Source organism: Mus caroli, chromosome 9 (assembly GCF_900094665.2).
Source record: "Mus caroli chromosome 9, CAROLI_EIJ_v1.1, whole genome shotgun sequence".
Lineage (NCBI taxonomy): Eukaryota > Metazoa > Chordata > Mammalia > Rodentia > Muridae > Mus > Mus caroli.
In genome coordinates, this window is record NC_034578.1 from 112365047 (window position 1) to 112386909 (window position 21863).

Sequence of the window (21863 nt, forward strand, 5' to 3'; positions counted from 1 at the left end):
TAGCAATGAGAACTAATGCAGTATTTTTGTGGCTTGCAAACCATGCCTTTGGAAAGAGATCCCACGGAAAGAAATTAAATAAGTGGGTCAAATACAAAGCTCTCTGTGCATCTCAAAATAAGCTGCAAAAACAGTTTTCTGGGTTCTGGATTCTGAACCCCTGGTCCTGTTTGTGCTCAAAGCTTCTGAAATCAGGTTGGAACAGAAATTTTGCCACTAACACAGACATTCCTTGTAAATGTCTTATTAGTTCACTCCCCGAAATCCAGACTTTATGGGGTCATCTAGCCAGGCTCCTTTCTGTAAGCCCTGGCGTATATTTCCTACTGCATCTGTTATTTTTCTCATGGCCATAGCAAAACACCTGACAACATGGTCTTGAGGGAACAAGGGTTGATTTTTCAGCTCATGGTTTGAAAGAGCACAGTCCATCCTGGCAGGAAAGACACAGCAGGGGCGTGAGATGCTGGTCGGTCACACTGTAGCTGGCATCCAAAGCAGGGACAGGTGTCACTAACGAGGAGGTCATCCTTTAGATTCAGCCCAGGATCCAGTCTGTGTATGCCGTCCCCCTCATTTACTTATCCCATTTCAACTAACCCAGCTAAACACTCTCTCACAGACATGCCCAGAGGTCTGCCTCCTTGGTCATTTGTAATCCCGTCAAGTTGAGACTCAAGATGACCCACCTTATCTACTGAAAAACGGTATTCACTGCACATGCATCTCATGCATCACAGAGTGAACATGAACTCTCTGCTTCCTAGTGCCTAGGGAAAGCAGTGCAGGCCTTGTACCCCAAAGCACCCATTGGCCTGTGTATGGTTACTCTGCTTAATATTGAAATCCAAATGCTTGCAAACAGGATGAGATTGTACCCTCCTCCAAAATGCCCTCAGACTCTCTGTCTTGACTTCAGGAGCCTAGGAATCATGAGGTCCAGATACAGGAGCATTCAGGAGTCTGTAGCTCCAAGATTGGGCTCTGTAACAAAGGCTGCTGCAACTGACTCCTCATTGTGGCTCTCCCGGCGTTGCACAGAGGAAGGCTGGACCAGTGCTACACTATCTGTGAGCTGCAGGAGAAGGCCACAGCCTAAAGCATTCATTCCAGTGAGAGGAGACAGGCCTGTGCCTTCGGAGAGTCACCATGCAGAACGTTTTCAGCAACTTGATAAAGTTGATTTTTGTCTTTTAAAACTAATAATAAAAACGAGGCTTGCGTTTTATGTGTCTGTTTACCTTTATTTCATTTTCTGATCATTCATTTTTATGGTATTTCATAGACTCACTGGTCCATGACAGATTGGAAATAAAAACTGAATCGTGTAACACTAAGTCTGAGGACTCAAACACGGCAGGCAGTGTGGCGCAGGAGCTGCCCTGATTTCCATCTGCTGTTGGGATAAAATCACCTGACAGAAAGCAGCTCTGGGGAGAAAGAGTTCCCCTTATAAGGCCGAGAATTCTAGGGCGTAGCTTCCATCATAGCAGGGAAGTCAAGGCAGCAAGGACGTAGGATAACTGCTCCCATCACAGCAAGAGCAGAAACAGTGGATGAGTGCACACGGAGTGCACATAGACCTCTTACCCAGCATTCCCTCTCTGTTCTTACATCTTTGTGAGCACAGCCCTAAGGAATGGTGTCATCTGATGTGGGCAGGGTCTTCCCTTGGCAATTAAGGTAATCAAGACAATCACACACAGGCCGACCTGATCTAGATTATTCCCTCATTAAGACTCTCTTCCCAGGTGATTCTGGGTTGAGTAGAGCTGACAATTACAATTATCAGGAGAGGATGTGAATGGAACAGGAAGAACACACAGCAAGTCTCATTAGCATAAAAGAGGAGAAAGCCTCTCTTGTATACCACTCTCCCTAACTCAAGCAAGGAGTTTAAAGACACACAGACAGACAGACAGACAGACAGACACACACACACACACCATGAAATCACTACCAAGCACAAAATATTTCTACATTCTCTCAAAGAGCAAGGCCTTGCCTTCTCAGCTGGCTTGGCTGGGATGTGGATGTAGCATTGATTTCTTAATCACTTTCAGCAAATGCAGACGGCTGCCGTATCTTGCCCTGACCGGTGACTCATGTAAATACATGAAGAAAACACATATGTTAAGTGGGGCCCTTCGGTGACTAAGCAGATCTTATCATTGTTCACTCCCACAACAGTGTGACCATCAAAACCATCACCAGAGATTTCTCTGAAAAATTGGATAGTCCTGACTTTTCATCAGGAAATAACTTAGAATTTATGAACACCAGAAAAAGCACACTGGTGCCCGCCCACCAGTCGACACTCCACTATATTTTACACTTGCTATGAACTCATTAGGATCATTTGATGGGACATTTTTGTGTTCATTTATCCAATTTGTTAAAAATCTCACCATAAAAATTTGACTCAGTTTGAAATTTAACTAACATTTGAATCATGAGTGCAAACAAGTCTTTAATTGGCTGAAGTAAATGGTGAGGTATTTATAGACAGAATGAAAGCTGTGGCTCAAAACGGTGTGGTTGCGTGAAGAGAATGGCTCCCACAGGCTCATATATTTGAGCTCCAGTTGGTGGACTGGTTTAGAAAGGCCTAGGAGGTGTGGCCTTGTTAGAGGCGTGGCCTTGTTAGAGGCGTGGCTTTGTTAGAGGCGTGGCTTCATTAAAGGCGTGGCCTTGTTGGGGTTGTGGCTTTGTTGGAGAAGTTCTGACACTGGGGGTGGACTTTGAGGTGTCAAAAGCCCATGCCAGGCCCAGACTAGACCTCTGTGTCTGTAACTCGAAGATCAGATGTGAGATCTCGGCTACTGTTCAAGCGCAATGCCTGCCTGCTGACTTTCCTGCCCTCCTGCTCCCTGCCGTGACCATGGACTCGCCCTCTGAAACTGTCAACAAGGGTCTGTTCCTGATCATGGTGTCTCCTCATCGCAATAGAAGAGGAACCAAGACAGACAGGAAATAATCCATCCTGAAGCAAATAGCAAAGCCGAATGTGTCAGGGGCTCAGGTTCCCACTTCTGCATTATGTATTTCCCTGTATTTGTGTGGGTGCACAGCAAGCCCCATGCTGGGCTGCCCAGTGCGACACTGTCTCATGATCACAAAGACATGGAGAGATGGCTCCATGGTTAAGAGTGCTTGCTGCTTGCAGAGACCCCAAGCTCAGATCCCAGCACCATGACAGGTGGCTCACAGCTGCCTATAACTCCTACTCTAGGAGATCTAATGCTGTTTCTGGCCAACGAAGGAACTGGACACACATGGCACAAAATAAGGATCACTACCTTGGGTAAGTCATACACAGACACACACACTCACAAACACACCCATGCATATACACTCACACAGGCACAAACACAGATGCATATGCACTCAGCCACGCACATTCACAGATATATACACTCACTCACACAAACACAGATGCATACGCTCACATACAGACACACACATAATACACTCACACAAGCACATCACACATATGTGTTTTGTTTCATATAGCTTCCTTTTTAAGATGGAGTCTCAAACCGCAGCCAAGGATGGCCTGGAATTTGCAGCAACTCTCCTGCCTCAGGCTTCTAGACCACTGGAATTGCAAATGTGTACCACCACATTCAACTTCTATCTTTTCTATTGATTGATTGATTGATTGATTGATTGATGATTGATTATTGATTAGTTGATTGAGACATGATCTGCCTCTTCTGATCAGGCTCCTCTGGCACTGTTTGTAGTCCAGCCTATCCTTAAACTCAGATGACTTTGTGGCCTTGAGTTTACTGCTGGGGTTTCTGGCACGAGTGAGCTTGCCCATCTTTTGAAATGTTGGTTGTTATAAACTACAGCTTCATATACTTACTTGTTTGTTTGTGGGATGTATGTATTCACGTATGTATTTGCTAGAGTATGCATATCGAGGTCTGAGGCGACTTGTTGAAGTCAGTTCTCTTCATCCATAAGTGGCTCCTAGGGACTGAACTCAGGTCATGTTTGTAGCAAGAACTGTTACCTACTGGGCTATCTTGCCTCCCCAGCAAACTTCAGTTTTAATTAGACTTGACAGGAAAATGTAGGCAAATGACATTATAAAAAGAGAAAAGTATGAAACTCACTTTCCAAACATAAATCAATACCATAAAAGTCTAAAGTTTCCGTTTAGTAAAGGTGTTTAACAGAAAAAAGTCAAAATCCAGAAAGAAAGAAAAAAAAGCATAGGCTATTTTCTTTGTAAATTGGTCCTATGCCATTCTCAGAATGCAGATGCCCCACAAATTCACATTTCCAAATCCAGACAGCCAAAGTAAGACTTTTAGGAGGCGGGGCCTTGTGAGAGGTCAGGAGGGTTAGAGGTCACCAGCAGAATTACTGCTGTGGGATCCATGGGGACTTGTTGGTTTTCACTGGGGAAGATCATGGTTAGACTGTGACAGACCCGGAAGGGTACCACTCGCAGCCATCTGTGAGACACCCAACCTGAGGTACCTTGCCACAGCTGCTCAAACATAAAAGAGTCACAGCCAATAGAGTGACCCTATGAAAACCAAATTCTCATGAGTGGGCTGCCATTCATATGTTTTGACTCATAAATATCAACTGACACAATAAATTACTGATTTGGGAATGTAGGGAGCACAGCAATTCTGGGGTCCCATGGAAGCGTCTGGCATTTCCAGCACATCTAACTTGCTGGCCACAGTAGAATATTTATGTTGAGTGAAGCTGGGATCCAAACACAACAGCTTTCTCTTTTCCAGGCTATTTTGTTTATTAATTTTCACATGTGGTTCATCTTCTCCTGTTTGATGTGAGAGGCTCTTTCTTCCTTGAACTAGTATGTAATGTTTTCCTAATTGAGGGAAAACCCAGCAATGATAGAATCTCCTCTCCCATGGTTTGCTTTTCCGACATCAGCGTCGGCCTTATTGTCTGGAGCAAGTCTAGAAGAGTCTGAGCAAACGAACAGCGGAGGAGCTCTTCCACGGAGCCAGCAACAGATGGCAGCGCTTAGTCCAGCTGCTGGCTTCTCTCACGTCCACTTATGCCTGCTTGTGATATTATATTGCATATATAAAATGCAGTCCCGTGTTTCACTTATAAAGTCGCCCCTGCTTATTATAAGAAATTTTACAGGACAACTTCTCCTGGATGCTTCAGAGAGAGAGTCCTGTGATAAAGTCAACCTTGTCTGACGCCAGCTCTGTCCCCAAAACCAATGCATTACTGTCTTCCATTTGCTCCTGCCTTAAGCTCAAACACATGTGAAAGGTACAAGAACGAATCTGCTGACAGGCCAGGGGCCGAGGGAAGCGTTGAGTGCCCTGGTAGACAAATCACACCATATCAGTTTGTTTTCTTTCTTGCTGTGTTCAAATGATGACAAGGAGAGAAGGAACGGTTGTTTATGGTTTATGGCTTACGGAGAGATGGCCCACAGTGGTGGGGGAGGAACAAGGGCAGAAGCACGGGGCAGCTGATTTATAATGCTTTCATGGGAAGTGGGACTGAGCACCCCACCTCCAAGCCCGCCCCTGTGGCCAGCCCCACTCAGAGGGGATCCACTTTTTAGCATGGCCGCACCCTTCTGAAACAGCACCAGAAACTGGAGGCCAAATGTTCAGACACCGGAGCTTGTGGGAGACATTTTACGTTTTACATCCAAATCACAGCAGTGACACGTGCGGGTTGCTGTAAGTTCTGGTGTGAATGAGGTTACAAAGAATAAAGTCTTTACTACCAATGACAGGAGCACGGGAAGGCAGTGCTGTGACACAATTAAGTGTGCCGAGTGAAAGGCAGGAGCGGGAAAGGACAGCCGGGCTGATCTAATTTATCATCAGCATCAAAACATCAGAGACAATCTGTAACCCCATCACAGGGGTGCAGGACTCAATAAAACACTTACAAAGAAAGGCCAAAGCCTACGAAAACCAAGTTCCACCAAAGCCAGGATGAGGGACAAAACGTGTCAGGGATCTCAAAATACATGGCCAAGATACCTAGACATCAGCAAGGGACACGAGCCATGCCTAGCCTGCCTCTAGTAGTAACAAAGCCAGAAAGAAAACAGCTAGGGACCCTGCAATAGCCAGTGTCTACACGGACTCAGCTCCTAAGTAGTGATTGTAAGAACTTTGGTGATGGGAGGAATGTTTTTAAGCAGTAATGGGAGGGGACATAAATCCTTATAACACTGGGAACTGGTACCCTAGACATGGTACACCATATCCATGCAGTAAATTGAATTAAAGGCATATAAAAAAAAAGACTCAGAAAAAAAAAAAAAAAAGCTGCAGCCATCCTGGCTTACAAAATTGTGCAGCCAAAGCCAGATTGGACCAGTTGCCTATGCTTCATTCTCTCTGGTTCATGGATTGAGAAGCCCTGACCTGACCCCTTCCGTTTCTCCCTTCTGTAAACACTCCTCAACTTGTGTATGCTGAACCCTCTCTCAGAACCGTTTCTTTCCCCACCAGGTCCTGACTCAAAGTGCAAGGAGCAGAGGCATTTCCTTAACCGGTGCTGTCACCAGGGCTTGACCATATGAAAAAGTGACAGGTTCACCTCACCTTGGAGCATGGGGAACTCGGTGGGTGGGACTCCCATCGAGCTGCATAATCTCACCCTGCAGACAGACTCAGAACCGCTGGTGCTGGGATGGGAGTGACATGCATAAAAGCTAGATGCCCTCACAGGGTGGTCTGACCTTTCCTTCCTTCTGTGTCAATGCCACGGTCAACAAAATATCTGTGGGACTTTCATTTCATGCCTCAACATAAACATTTACACGATGCACAGATACCATCGATTCCATAACTTGCCGGCAGGTTTCGTCTAAGGAGGGATATTCAATAAGAGTAAACAAACTTAGGAAACCACAAACATATAAACACTGCACTTAAAATATTTAGAGAAGGCACAGATCCGCAGAGTAGGAGCACATGCAGAGAGCAACGAAAGTCTTTGTGTGGCTGGTTCTTTTGCTTTAGTTTAGGACATATTGGCATAGGACTTATCAAAGCACCTGAGGCTAATTTGTTAGCATTTCCTATACATTGGGAAAAAAAAAAAAAAGACTGATGGATAAAAGTCAGCCAATTTCCACTTCTCTAGAGCTTTGGCCCTAAAGGAATACTAATGACCACTAACTGCTAAGACCCACCCAGGGAGATATATTAAAGTGTAAAGGAACTGGGCTATTTCCTGGGGGAAAAATATCTAACATCCAGAGCTAATTATCTAGAAACATGGACACTCTGGGTTTCAGAATTTTAATTGAAAGAAATTTTAGTGATCAAAAATTTAATATGTAGACCCAATTGTAGGTCCGGCAGCTTAAGAACTATTTTTCCAACTGGTTTCCATCGTTTTCCTTCTTCAGTGAATACTGCACTGCGCAGCCTCAGAAGTCACCAGCCGGTTCGGAATCTCACCGGTGTGCGGATTGTGTTTTGTTTTTACTCAACGGTGAAATTGCTTGTAGGCCAAAGAATTTAGAATACCCTCCTCTGTGGTTTATTATGAGGACATGTTTGTTTTGTGTCCCCGCTTTGTATACCTGGCTATGTGGGGGTTCCATAAAATTTCTCAGATAAAAACTGCCACCGATGGGAGACCAGAGTCTAGGAAGCCCTGCTCAGGTCTGCAAGACCAATAGCAACACAGTTATCTCTGTATAGCAGTTAGACTGCAAATCCTGAATTTCAGGGAAACATATATGGTCCTGGGTGAAAGCAGATGAGAGAAAGCATGACGTAGTCTGAGGTATCAGCAAGTTTCCCATGGGGACAGCCACTGAGTCAGGAGTTCCATGGGGACAGCCAATCTCATGAGGAGGTGGTGAGGCACGGGGGGGGGGGGGGGGATAGTCAAGTCTAAAAGCTCACCCAGGCAGTCCTGATCCTCCACAAGACAACAGTGCCAGACACAATTGGTAATAGCTGTGCGCAGGCTTGGGTGGCGCTGAGGAGGTGGCTCTGTGGTTAGGTGTATGAACTGCATTTTCAGGGGACTCAAGTTCAGTGGCCACACCCATGCTGGATGACTCTGCCTCTAACTCCAGCTCCAGGGGATCTGATCCTCTCTTTCTGACCTCTGCTGGTGCTGCACTCCTATACACATACCCACACCCACAAATTTAAAAATTAAAACAAATCTTTAAAACACACACACACACACACACACACACACACACACAAAACAGGTTAACTGAGCCCATCGGTGCACAGGAAGAGGGCACTGGAAATTATGGCGTCATGCTTGACATCTTCCTCAAAACCAAAAGGTATTAATGTTCCACTCTACAGAATTCCAAACCCAGGTACTATCCCAAGAAAACCAAGTGAATGAGACCGGGTAGGTAGGTCAGTAGGTCAAGGGTTCTCTGAGCAGCCTGGAGAGCCAAGCTTTAGATCCCCAGTGCTGGGTGTGGCAGCACAGGTCTGTAACACGAGCTCTGGGAGGCAGAGGGGCTGAGACAGTGGGATTGCTGATACTGGCCTGCAATTATAGATGGCTCAGTGACATGAAGCTTCCCTAACAGACTCTACCCCAAAATAATAGTAACAACAACAACAACAACAAACACAGAGAATGTCAACCTCTGGTTTCCAGATTCACTCAGGCACATATAGGTACACACACACACACACACACAAGTACACCTACATCTACCACACACCTGCACATACACAAAGAGGATCACTAAAACAAAAGTGTGAGAAATACAAATATCTTTTTTGCAGAAAAGAATTCCAGTGCCTTTAAGATCTTGTTTTTCTGGTGTGTAACCAGGGTATCTATGCTGGTTAAGTCCTTCAGCTAAGAAAGCCACAGAGCTTAGCACAGAGTATGATTTAAAAACCCTGGTCGTTGCTTCATGCTAACAGCCCCCTGTGCAAACCAGAGCCCATCCACAAAGTTCCATTTGCCTGGGACCAGAGTGCACACCATATGTAGGAGCTGTGCATTTCCTGGACATGATCAGCCCTTTGCTGGTCTCCTATGTCCTAGCAGAACCTCAGGAGACAGGTTGATTCTCTGGATGTAGCCCTTCTGAACACAGACCATTTCCTCCACCTCAGACAACCCTCACATGCTCGGTCTGCAACGCTTTTTGTCTGACACATCTGGCCAAGGGCAAGGAAGCTGAGGTGCAATCAGGAAATGCACGGAGACAGATGTTAAGGGCATGCTGGAGGCCAGAGCAATTACGCTGATGAAACTATTAAAATTTGGTAAACACAACAGGAGGGTTCAGGGGTGAAATGAGCCACCAGGAAGGCTTCCCAGTGATTGTAGCGATTTACAGGGACTCCAGAATGGGCCCCAGGGGATGATAGCCCTTCTGTCACAGTCTGAGTGTATGGCTTGGCTTCCCAATTCCCAAGTCATGGGAGTCCTCTCCTTTTTCCACTTAAGGCTCTAACTCCTGTGCTCACTCACAAGAGACAAAAGTCATTTCTCAGCGGGCTTGCTGTTGGTGACTTAAAACCATGAATGCAAAGGTGACTAAAAGTATGAGTTAATGAAGTGGCCAGTGCATTGATGTCTCTCACTTCAGCCCTCTAACCTCTGACTGAGGCATTGCAGGACCCTCAACTCTGTTTTCAGTGGGAATTTGTTTACATGATAAAACATTTAAACAGAATAGGGCAACAATCTGTTTCTTAATAATGTGAGAGTTAGTGGTAATATATTATTAAAATAGACAGGTGTCTGTAAAATATTTGATGGATGAGTACAAGGACCTGAACCCATACAAAATTATTTTGGGTATAGCAGCATTTTATTGTCATCCCAGGGCTGGGGAGGCAGAGACAGTAGGATCTCTGGAGTTAGCTGGCCTAACAGTATAGATTAATAGGTTAAGTGTTTTTCTAGTATGGCAGACAAAAAAAAAAAAAAAAAAAAAAAAAAAAAANACAAAATTATTTTGGGTATAGCAGCATTTTATTGTCATCCCAGGGCTGGGGAGGCAGAGACAGTAGGATCTCTGGAGTTAGCTGGCCTAACAGTAAAGAATAAAAGTTTAAGTATTTTTCTAGTATGGCAGACAAAAAAAAAAAAAAAAAACAAAACAAAAAAACCTGTCACAAAAAAAAAAGAAAAAACATAAGGAAATAAAGAAGGAAGGAAGGATAAAGAAAGGGAGAGAGAAGGAGAGGAAGGAGTTGTGGGAGAAGGAAAAAGGGAAAGTTGAAAACAGGGGAGGAGGAGGAAAGACAGGCAAACACTGTCTAAAGACAAATACCCTAAAGTTGTTCTCTGGTGCCTGCATGCATTCACATACATGGGCATGCACACGCACGCACACACACACACACACACACACACACACACACACAGACACGTGCACACAAATTAGGATAAGTGAGAATAAAATAAACATGCACCCTTTTAATTTTAGTAAAGAATTCACCACCTGACTCCATCTGGCATGTCGCTTCACCACAGACAACTTCTAGAATGTCCCTGAGAGAGACAGTCTGGTGATCTTGTACCTTTGACTTAAAGCCTGTTTCCTGAATGAACTCTAGTAGTCTACAGGGGGATGGGTCCCCAAATTCATAATTTCAAGTGTGAAATGCACAATTTTATGGTCAGACCTTCCAAGGTTTGTATTCATTGTTTCACTCTCTTCTGACACCCAGAAGCACTGTAAAGGTATAAAAAGTGCGGATAATTTGTCTCCTTTCTAGCAATCACATTTTTCCCGTGGCATGGATGGGTGTGTGTGTGTGTGTGTGTGATGTACCTTAGTTGACTTAAGTCTTAACTATATCTAGCTGTCTACATGGCTGTAGATGTGTAGACACATCACACATGACATCACGTCATGTACCACCTCTCCTCTGCACACCACCACATCACACTCCCTCCTCTGTTTATAGCTTGATATTGTTTTTTTTCCCCTCTGTATTGGAGAAAAGGGTTTCCACAATTATTGAAGAAGCTGATTTGCCTTTTGTGATATCTGTTCTCTTAGACCAGCACTGATATGGAATTCGATTCTTATTTTTTCCCCTTTGTAATTTTCTGTGTATTTTTTCTTGGTAATTTTTCTGTATTTCAGTCTGTTTCCTTTACTCCATAGCATGGCATTTCTGCAGGTCATCTTACTGAATTTACATGCAGTCTTTATCCCTCCTGGTTCCTGTCTGTGCTACATCTTGCATCCTGAGAGTTGACCATAGCCACGGTTAACCATCACTGTACTAGAGAAAGCCTTTCAAAATACATCCTCAGAATCTGTGCTTAGAGGTTCTGAAATGATAGGTTCGTGAGGATGAGGGCAGAGTGGAAAAGAGAGCAAGAGAAACTGTTAGTTTCAGTAACCAGTGACCAGTAAGTATCACAGCAGAAACAAAATTAAATAGGTTTCTCATGACAGCGATCCTTAGTAAGAATGGTACAAGCCAATAGGGTGTGTGTGCTAGTTACTATCTGGGACTCACTGTTCAACAACCTAGTTAAATCTTTGAGCTCCAGGCTCAGTGAGAGACCTGGTATTAAAAAATAAAAGGGGTGGCTAGTGTTTGTGTGGAAGACACTGGCTTTTGACCTCTGGCCTACACACACAGAGACATGAGCAATTGAAGACACATATGCAGGTGCACACTTGAACACATGTATCCAGTCCAGAAACCTACAACCACCAATGGAGTGAGCTGGGTAAGACAAAAGCTTAGAAAATGTTACACACTCACAGGATAGTAAACACATACACATAGCTATATACACAGAATGAAGAATGACACAAACACACACACACACACACACACACACACACACACACTCCATAATATCACAATGAGCCATAAGACTCCTTCATTCTGATTAGCAAACACTTGTCTGCCTTTGGAAATATGGTGCCTATAAACCTTGGTCCTTTAACTCATTAACTTCTCATTTCTTCCTGGATTCCTATGTATTTCTTAGGATAGATGAGGCCAGAGGCTGAGGAGATTCTTTGAATGGCTTTTCCACTAATGAGGAAATACTTGAAGAGCAAGGTTAAAACACAGGCTTTTGTGGGCTGTATTCAACATGACATACTTCCCCACACATTGAACTCATACTTCATATGACATTGTGCCTTTATAAAGCACTTGGGTTTTGTGCACGAATGCCTGAGTAGAGTGGCTTATAGGGCCTGGTTCCTAAGGATGGATATAAATATGTAACCTGGCTGTGCTGGCAATCCCAGCAATCAGCATGCTAAGGCAGGAAGATTGACAGTTCTGATCCCAGGTCAATCCGGGCTACATAGAAAGACCTCGTCTCATATATCCAAGGGCTGAGGAAGAGGAAGAGGCTCTGTGCCCCAGGTTCTACACACAAAGTCTGGAGTTTGATCTCCAACGAAGCAGATCTCCACTCGTGGCAACGTTTCCAGGGGAGGCTAGTTATCTTTTTAGAATGCTTTATTGCAGGGATGTCTATATCATCTCAGTAGTGTTTACCACCTCACCAGCAAGTTGCTTTTGAGCCAGCAAAGAATGAGATTCATGTATCACGCCAAACTTATAAAGGAGCTCTGTTGAGTTGGTTCCCTGTGAACAACGGGGAAGACGGCTTACACTTGACATGTGAGCAAGCCTTTCAAGTGAACCTACAGAGTAAACACCGCTCATCAGCGCGCCATAATGAGTCCTTGCAGTTGCCCACTTGCAAAGTTATGTCTGGTAAGGAAAGTCCTGAAGTGCTTAAGCTACTTCTAAAAACAAGTTTTCAGTGGCAAAAAAAGGGGGGAGGGGTCTGCATTTGTTTTCTGGAGTTGAATGTCTTCTTTCAGCTCAGGATAATTCTTAGATAAAAAGAAGGGAGAGTGTTACGGTGACTGGGATTTCAATGCCACTGGCCAGCAGACAGAGATGGAGTCTCATGGCATGCGTGAGTAGCTTAGGTATCATAAAGTGACATCCTGGAGGTGGTGGGAACACGGGATCAAACTGAAGACAGGGCTATCCTCATTCACAATATGCAATTTTTTTCTCCATTTTAAAAAACATTTTATTTATTTAGTATTGTGTATATATGGGTGGCTTGTCTGTATGAATGGTTATGTACTGTGTGTTTATAGTGCCCACAAATGGTAGAAGAGGGTGTTCCATCCCCTGGGACTGGAGTTACAGATGGCTGTGAGCTGCCATGTGAATGCTGGGAATTGAACCCTGGTCATCCAGATGCAGCCAAGGCTCTTAACCACTGAGCCGTCCGTCTCTCCAGCCTTTTCCCCATTTAAGATGTATTTTCTCTGAATTTGTGACCAGGCAGTTCTTGGATCCATCATATGGGTCCCAGGAATGGAACTCAAGTTCTCAACATTGGCTGGCTGGCCTTCTTACCCACTGAGCAATCTCTCCAGCCCCACTTTTCTCACTTTGATGAGTGTTTATTTCAGTGGGGTAGAGACCTTCAAGAGCAACTGCTGATTTATACAGGACTTGTCACTCTGTACCAGAGACAGGACAAGTTCTGTCCATCTGCAAGGACAAACTATCAAAGCAAGAGACAAGGTAAGGGTTGCTGGGAGTGAGACTCGCCAGCAGCATACAAGGGCTTCAGTGCTCTCCCACATTTGCCTCTGGTATGTTGAAAGGTTTGACATTGTGTACAACTTGCAAGAGCCTTGGGCTCCTCAAGACACTGAATGAAAACTTGATTGATGGGTGGAGACCAGAGTCTAGGACCTTTGAACAACTTCTTTTTGAATTTGTTTATCTAGCACTGGGGAAGTGTGTATTTCTACTGGCATGCACATTGGTCCTTTAGCTTAGGAGGAGGCAACAGTGGTAAGAGTGGGGCACCACCCAAAGGCAGATTATGCAAATCATTAGGTAAAAGCTAATATAAATATTTAACTGTAGAGGATTCTGCTGCAAAGGCCGCAGATAATTAATGCATGGAATTAAGTTCAACTCTGACAAATTCAATATTGGGTTTTGAATCCCTGCATTCCAAAGCATTAGGATCAAGAGGAGAAAAACTTAGGAAAAAAAAAATCTTGCACCAAATTGACATATCTAATAAAACAGATGTCACAAATATATTTATAAACGCATGGTAGGCCAACATTTAGTACTTGCTATTGTGAAAGTTTAACAAGGTATCAACCAGGATGAAGCTGAGACACTATGCTTGGTTGTAGGAGGTACTGCATTTTATCTGGATGTGTATCTACAAGAACACACAACGCCAATATTGAATGAAGAACAGCCACACTCATCGCATGGTCAGTAACCATGAGGAAAGGGCTACCTACCTGAAAAGCTACATTAAACTGGCTAATCTCTGCAATCACAGCCCTTTGATATACATTCCAGGGACCGAAGAGGTAGCTTGGAGGTTAAGGGCACTTGCTGTTCTTGCAGAAGACCTGAGTTCAGTTCCCAGCACCCACACAGCAGGTAATAACTGTTTGTCACTCTAGACCCAGGGAACCAGAGGCTCTCTTCTAGCTTCCATGGGCACTGCACTCACGTGTACAAACTCATCAAACACATATATACCTAATTAAAATAAAAATAAAATCCTTAGTATGTTTCACAGCAGTGTATAGAGTATCTGCTTGGATCCTTACATGTATAAGTGGAGCAGAAAAGCAGAGGTGTCACACTTAGGTCCTGGAAAGTTATGTAGGCCAACCCCTATAGAAGTCAGAATTCAGGTGTACGTCTACATAACCATGAATCTTGAAGTATCTATCTAAGTAAGAATCGCTTTCCTATCCAAGAAGATGACAGTGAGGATCAAGTGACCTTTGTCCTCTTGACCCTAATTGATAAATGCCCATATCAGTGTTCTTGAAATATCCAAAACCTTCCTTGTATATCAGTTATATACCTATATGTGAAGCTATAGATAGCTGGGACTATTTTTTCTTTAATTAAAACAAATAGATTTATTTTTCTTTTATGTGTAAATTTTCCCTGCATGGATATCTGTGTACCACCTGTGTGCAGTAAACAGAAACCAAAAGAGGGTGCCTGATCCCCTAGAGTTGAAGTTACAGAGGGTTGAGCCACCATATGGGTGCTGGGATTCGAACCTAGGTCCTCTCCAAGAACAGCCAGTGTTCTAAATCGCTGAGCCATCTCTTCAACTACCTGGTTGAGGCTTCTTCTGCTTCTTGTTTTTGTGTGTTTGCTGACCCACAGTCCTTAGCCAATGACTCAGATCTACCTCATGGATGGGTAAGATTAGGAAGAGCTAAAATTCTTGGTCCATCCCTGTTGCACTAAAGCAGACAGAATAAATGTCACAAACCCAGAATAAGAAAAAAGGGTTTTCGTAGCCATGGCTACTTGCTTGTGACATTCCCCCATTTGGGCTAAACCAAGATAATTGCAGAAACTAAGGTAATTTGGTTTCCAAAATTCAAGTAACTTTATTTTTGAAATCCTTGCCTTTCCCCTGCACCCACATGATTCCCTCAGTAGTGACTGGCCACAACAGATGTTTGTAGATCATCTGACATTAATTTACTAACCTCCTACATTATCCCAAGCAATAGCCAACCACAGGCCAAAGTAAGGTGAAACTACTCAATCCCCAGCAATATATTCGAGGACAGAAATCTCAATGTGTTCTTAGACTAGAGGTTCCCTATTCCCCACGAAGGCCTTTTTTGTGAATGAAGCTATGATGTCACAGAGTCACACACTCCCTTGTCTGTCTCCCAGCCAGTTATTTCATTATAACCAGCACGCTGTCCAGCCCCCAATAAGCGAGAAAATGTTCATAGACTAAAGCTTTTACAGATATTTTCCTATAAACTATTTTGTGATAATAGTAGATTATCTATCTAAAGACCCTAAAGATATGTCAGGATTCACAGGAGGTTTTACCAGGACATCTGAATCTAATCCACACCATTTAATAAAGCAGCAGGTACTGGCTTCTTACAATGATCAAGGCACAAAGCCAAATTCCTTGTGGATTTCCAAAACTCTTTCAGTAACCCTACATCCTGAAACACCATGTTGTTATTAAAGATTATTAGAAATGCTTTGATAACAAATCCAAGTTCACACAACAAGAGGGTGCCACAACCAGAAATCAAAGCCAAACGTATCCTTCAAACCCACATTCTTCATCAGCATGCACTGATAACATTCTTAAAATTTGCTTTTGCTCATGAAACAAATGATGTTTTGTGTTCCTGGTTACTTACTAATTGTAGATTGCCACAGTCTGAAGGAGAAATGTCCCCTACAGGCTCTGGTATCCAAACACATGCTCCACAGTTGGGAGAACGCTTTGAGGGGGTGACGTTTCACTACGGGGTGCTTTAAGAGTCCATAGCCTCTTCCTGCTTTCCACTTCATGTTTACTGTAGAAGACATAATAGCTCATCTTCCTCTCCTGACAGTATGGCTGCCTCTTGCTACCATATCTTCCCACCATAAAAGACTCTGGAACTATAGCCCAAACTAAACTCTTCCATGTTGTCTTTGTCCATGGTGTTTTATCACAGCAACAGAAATGTAACCAATGCATTGATCAATTACTACTCCCTGGCTAGTTCCCTTTTCAGTTCTTTGTAGTGGAGGTGTCAGTTGGTGTTCTCACAGGAACACCCTGGAGGTGTCAGTTGGTGTTCTCACAGGCACACCCTGAACACATTAGCTAAGAGAAGCAACTCTCACAGGTTCAAGATGGCTCCAAGGTTGCTATCGGGGACTTAATTACAGGGTTTTTTTTTTATAAAGATTTAATTTAATTTAATTTAATTTGTGTGTGTGTGTATCCATTCCTCTGTCCATTCATCTGTCTCTGTGTGTGCCTATGTGAAGATACAGACTGTGAGTGTAGGTGCCAGGAGTATCACAAAAGGGAGTCAGATCCCCTGGAATTGGGGTTAGAGCTGACTGCGGCTAACCTCCTTGAAGCAAGCGTTGGGAACTGAACTCAGGTCTTCTGCCAGAGCAGTATGCACTGTGACCGATGAGCCATCTCTCCAATCTCAGAACACATTTTCCTTTTAAAATCCTGGGGATTTTTAAGATGTCACAAAACAACCTACAGAGTGGGACACTCATAAGAACAAGGTTGCAGGAGGCGACCGGTGCATACTTAGATGGTAAAATATATACTGCAAGAAACACACACCCTGCAGACCGCAGGCTTATACGATAATAAATAACAGTTATCGCCAGGATAAAGGAGAGAATGCCCTGAAATCCAATAGCTTAGTGAGAAATCTGCTAATACAGGTGGCCAAGCTTGTTCCATTTCATTGTCAAACGGAGGCTATTTATTTTCTTCTGGGTAGTTAAATTACAGAGTCATTTATTGCTGAAACTTTTCCAGTGGGCAGATGGGAATGTAAAGCAGGCTTTGGGCTCAAACTTACTGAGGAAAAGGAGTGAGGATTTATTTCACAGACAGCACAACTGAAACTGTAAAATCCTTCAGGAAGTCTGCAATAGAGTGACTACCCACAGCCCGGCCAAGCACTCCAGGGTTTGTGCCTTGGAGATGGGATTGGGCCAAAATGGTGACTAGATTGAGGTTTATCATTACTTTTCAGAAATGTATACATGTGCCGGGTACAGATGCACATACACATGTGTACACTTGAGTGCAGTTGCCATAAAGGCCAGAGTGGGGGCTAGGTCCCCAAAGCTGGAGTTACTCGAGGTGACAAGTTGCCTAACTTGGGTGCTGGGAACTAAATGAGAGGTCCTCTGTCAGGACAAGTGCTCTTAACCACTGAGCCATCACTCCAGCCTCACCCTCTTCTCTTTCTTAAGCATTTTCACAATCATTTCCTGACTCAACCGACAGCCACGCTTGATCACTTGTTTCCTGGGTACAGGAAATTGCTACTTCAGTTGTCATTGACTCTTGCCAAATAACCTTTAAACCAGGACATGCATGCAATTTCCTGATTAATTAAAAGTATTAACTTCATCAATCTTAATTCCTGACCAAATCTAAAGCTTCCAGGCATAATCCTGACAAAGAACATAATACACAGCTGGGAGAATTCTAATTTATATTACCTTGAATAATGAGGTGACGGGAAAGGCAATGAGACCACCATCATCACCTAAGAGGAAACTGGCTTGCAAGAGGCCGTGAGCAGATGTGGTCCTCACACACTGATCAGAATGCAGCCACAGCTGCTAGGACCAAATGCTGACCCTCTGGAGATCTCAGGCTGATGCTGGAAGATCTTTCTAGAGAGTATACGCAATCATAACAGAAGACAAATGGCTGGAGCACCACATCACTACATCACTACAACGCTTATTTCTATGGCAACAGGGCTGGGGAAACTCGAAACACAAGCAGGGGACAGATGCCCAAGACTGCAAGGTCTGTTGCCTGTGCCATCTAACAGTTTGAAGATCTGGGGATTATAAGTTCAGAACTATTAACAGAAAGAATGTTCTAAACTTAGAGTGTTTATGACAATCCCAAATGGCTGCTGGTAGAGCATCAACATCTTCAACATCCAAATGTTATCAGAGACATTTCAGCTGCTTCATCTTACTTTTCCTTTTTTTTTTTTTTTTTTTTGTTCTTGTTTGGAAAGTGGATCTCACTGTGTAGCCCTGGCTAACCTGGAACTCTATTATATAGAGCAGGCTGTCCTTGAACTCACAGAATCTGCCTGCCACTGCTTTCAGAGTGCTGGGATCAAAGCTGCACCCAACCACACCTAGCTTACATCATCATGATAATATCTCGCTAGAGTCCCAAATTAAAATGGAGACGACATGGTATAGATTGTTCTTGGGGGTCCATATCATCTTACTGCAGAGGCATATTGTTGTACCACTACAGTAATGATGACACAAAACGATCAGGGGGCAATTTCACGTTGATATAAAAATTCATCATAGTTTCACATACAACGTCCCAGAAAACACATACTATGTAGCCGCAAATAATTACTGAAATGATGAATACCAAGAAAATTGCTCTTCAGGCAAACTCTGGGTATGTGCACCAAAGTGAAAATACATCGTTAGAGACAGAGGACACTAGCAGTAAGCCTGCATGAGTCAGGGAAAAAGCCATCACACGAGAACTGGAATATATATATATATATATGTGTGTGTGTGTGTGTGTGCATGTGTATATTGACTCCAACACTGCTGACTAGGAAAGTTCTAGGTGCTCATACATGCATATCTCATTTTTCAAGCAAAACAGAGTCCTCCACATGTGTCCTTTAAACACTGGGTCACCACAACCAAAGAGCTCATTTATAATGACACGCCAAACCAGGGAGATGATAACAAGCCACGTCTATCGCAGGCTTCATTTTCCTTAACAATTGAGCATAAAAGAATGCAAACTGTAATCTGGGTTCTGCTCATGACAGGGGACTAATATTTAATCACACACAGATACACACACACAAAGGCAGACTGTGTGCACAGACTGTCTTGTCTGAGTGTGCTTACCATGGTCCTCTGATTGCACACAGATACATACACACAAAGGCAGACCGTGTGCACAGACTCTCTTGTCTGAGCAGGCTTACCTTGGCCATCTGTGCTTGCACGCCATTTGCCTTCAAGGACGCCACTGCTTTCTGTGCGGCTGCAGGACTATCAAAATCTACAAAACCATAACCTGCCAAAATACAAAATCTGGCATTAGTCATCACAGGCAGGCAGACACACCTCAGACTTATGGTCAGCTCTGAATTCATTCCTTCCAAACAAAACTTGGCTGGGCCAAAGGCTCTCATATCTGTGGTCCTGAGTGCTTTAAGTGTTATCTCAGTATCTCTAGATATGAGGTGGTTAATTCATTTTCCAGAACACTCTATAGACTGGGAGTGCAAGGCAAAGCCCATTTAACACTAACCTGGCAGTTAAGGCAAAGCTTTGCTTCATTGTGTTCTTTCTGTTACAGAATTTCTACAAGAGTGAGGAGGAGAAGCCCCTGGAAATGCATACATGTCTGAAGCTAAAATATACTTTGCAGACCTTTAAAAATCCTGATACTCATAAAAGCCACAAGGACCAGTGAGTGTGATGGTCCATGTTAACTCTCAACTTGATTAAATCTAGAATCACCTGGGAGATGGATCTCTGAGTACATCTGTTGGGGATTACCTTCTTTATGATAGTGACACGGGAAAACCCCTCTTAATGGTGGGTAAGGACATTCCCTGGGAGGGGATCCTGGATCATGTAAAACAGAGAAACCCAGCTGAACACTTGACATATGCGCTCCTTCTGTCCCTTGACTGTGTATGTGATGTGAGCAGCTGCTTTAAACTCCCACCACTGCGACGCCTCTGCCTTCAGGACCACGCCTGGAACTAAGCCAGAATAAAGCCTTCCATGGTCAAGCTGCTTTTCCAAGGGTGAATGATCACAGCAACAGGTAAAGAAGCCAAGACACTAAGGTTATTGTTGGAGGCTGTAATAGTGCTTGTCCTTCAGCAGGCAGCCAAAAGATACATCTTGGTTGTACAAATAAATAAAGGTTGTGGGTTAGAGTAGGAGTCTGAACCTACTTCTACCTGACCACTAAGTCCATGCTTCTAAATTAAGTATAGGAGTTTGTTTCTCTCAATAGCAGCTCAAATAGTTGATTTTTAATATTTTGAAAAAAAATAATTTGATGGATACCTATTCAAGTCTCTAAAAACAAACACTGAATGACTATCTTGCTCACGGGGGCATAAATACATGAGTCTGTTTGTGTGTGTATAAGTGAGCACATATAAAAGTCAGGGAAACAAACAAAACCAAAAACAGTTAATAAGATTCAACCATGGAGAGTGCACACCTGTGATTCTAGTATTACTGATGTAGAGGAAGAGAATCTGGAGTTCAAGGTCAGCTTTGGATATGTATTGAGTTTAGTGCTAGCCTGAGGTATTTGAGATTATGTCTTGGGAAAAAAGAAAAAAAGAGACAAAAACAGTTGTAGGTGCATAGTGTATTGCGGGTTTGAATGTGAATGTCCCCCATAGGCTAATGTGTTTTTACACTTGGCCACCAGAAGCTGGTGCTGTTTGAGAGAGTTGCAGAACCACTATGATGTGGCACCTTGCTGGAGGAAGTACATCACTGGGAGGTAGAGTTGGGGGGATTTGTAGCCTGTCCCTACTAGCTGTTCAATCTCAGCTTCCTGTATGAAGGTGATATGTGATCAGTCAGCTTTCTGCTCTTCCTACCATGCCTTCCATGCCTGATGCCAGGCCTTCTCTACCAGGACAGACTCTACCCCTTTGACCATAAAGACCAAAATAAGCACTTTCTCCTGACAGGTAACTTTCATCAAGGAATTTTAACGTATCAACAGACAAAGATACTAGCACATATTCATATGCACATTATAAATATCATGTAAGATATACATTGTATATAATGTCTTTTTTTATATATGACACATACAAATATACATATATATACACACACACATAAACATATACATATATATATATATACACACATACACACACATACACACGTATGTGTGTGTGTGTGCGTGTGCGTGTGTGTGTTCCTTAAAAGCCTATGGGTGTATCAACACATCTCATCCATGAAGACAGGTATTTTGTATTTTGGCCTTATTCAGAGCTTCCAAGCCTGTCACTGAGGCACACACACCATTTCACCATTTGTGTGCTATCATCCTCCTCCAAATGAGAGTGTTTGAGAATTCAATTACCAAGTTGTTTCTTTTAATTAACTTTTAAATTTTCTCTCCTTGAATCCTGTCTTTTTTTTTTCTCCCTCCCAGCATGTTATCCCAGAATGAACTTGCTACACAACAGCATACCAGCAAAACACTCTCACAAACTGGCGCCAGGGAGGCCGTCACGTTTGTGCTTCTCATACATAAGGAAGTGTGTTCTGTAAGGGCTGGTA

The 21863-nt window shown here is 43.4% G+C and overlaps 1 protein-coding gene across 3 annotated transcripts in view; it reads right to left on the reverse strand.

Annotated features, from left to right (window-relative positions):
- Rbms3 (RNA binding motif single stranded interacting protein 3) overlaps positions 1-21863 on the reverse strand; it is a 672329-nt gene that overhangs the window by 351188 nt on the left and 299278 nt on the right. For all 3 annotated transcript variants that reach the window (XM_029481347.1, XM_021171492.2, XM_029481346.1), the window contains exon 4: positions 19514-19605. In XM_029481347.1, coding sequence (XP_029337207.1) covers positions 19514-19605 — 92 coding nt within the window. The remainder of the gene's footprint in view (positions 1-19513; positions 19606-21863) is intronic.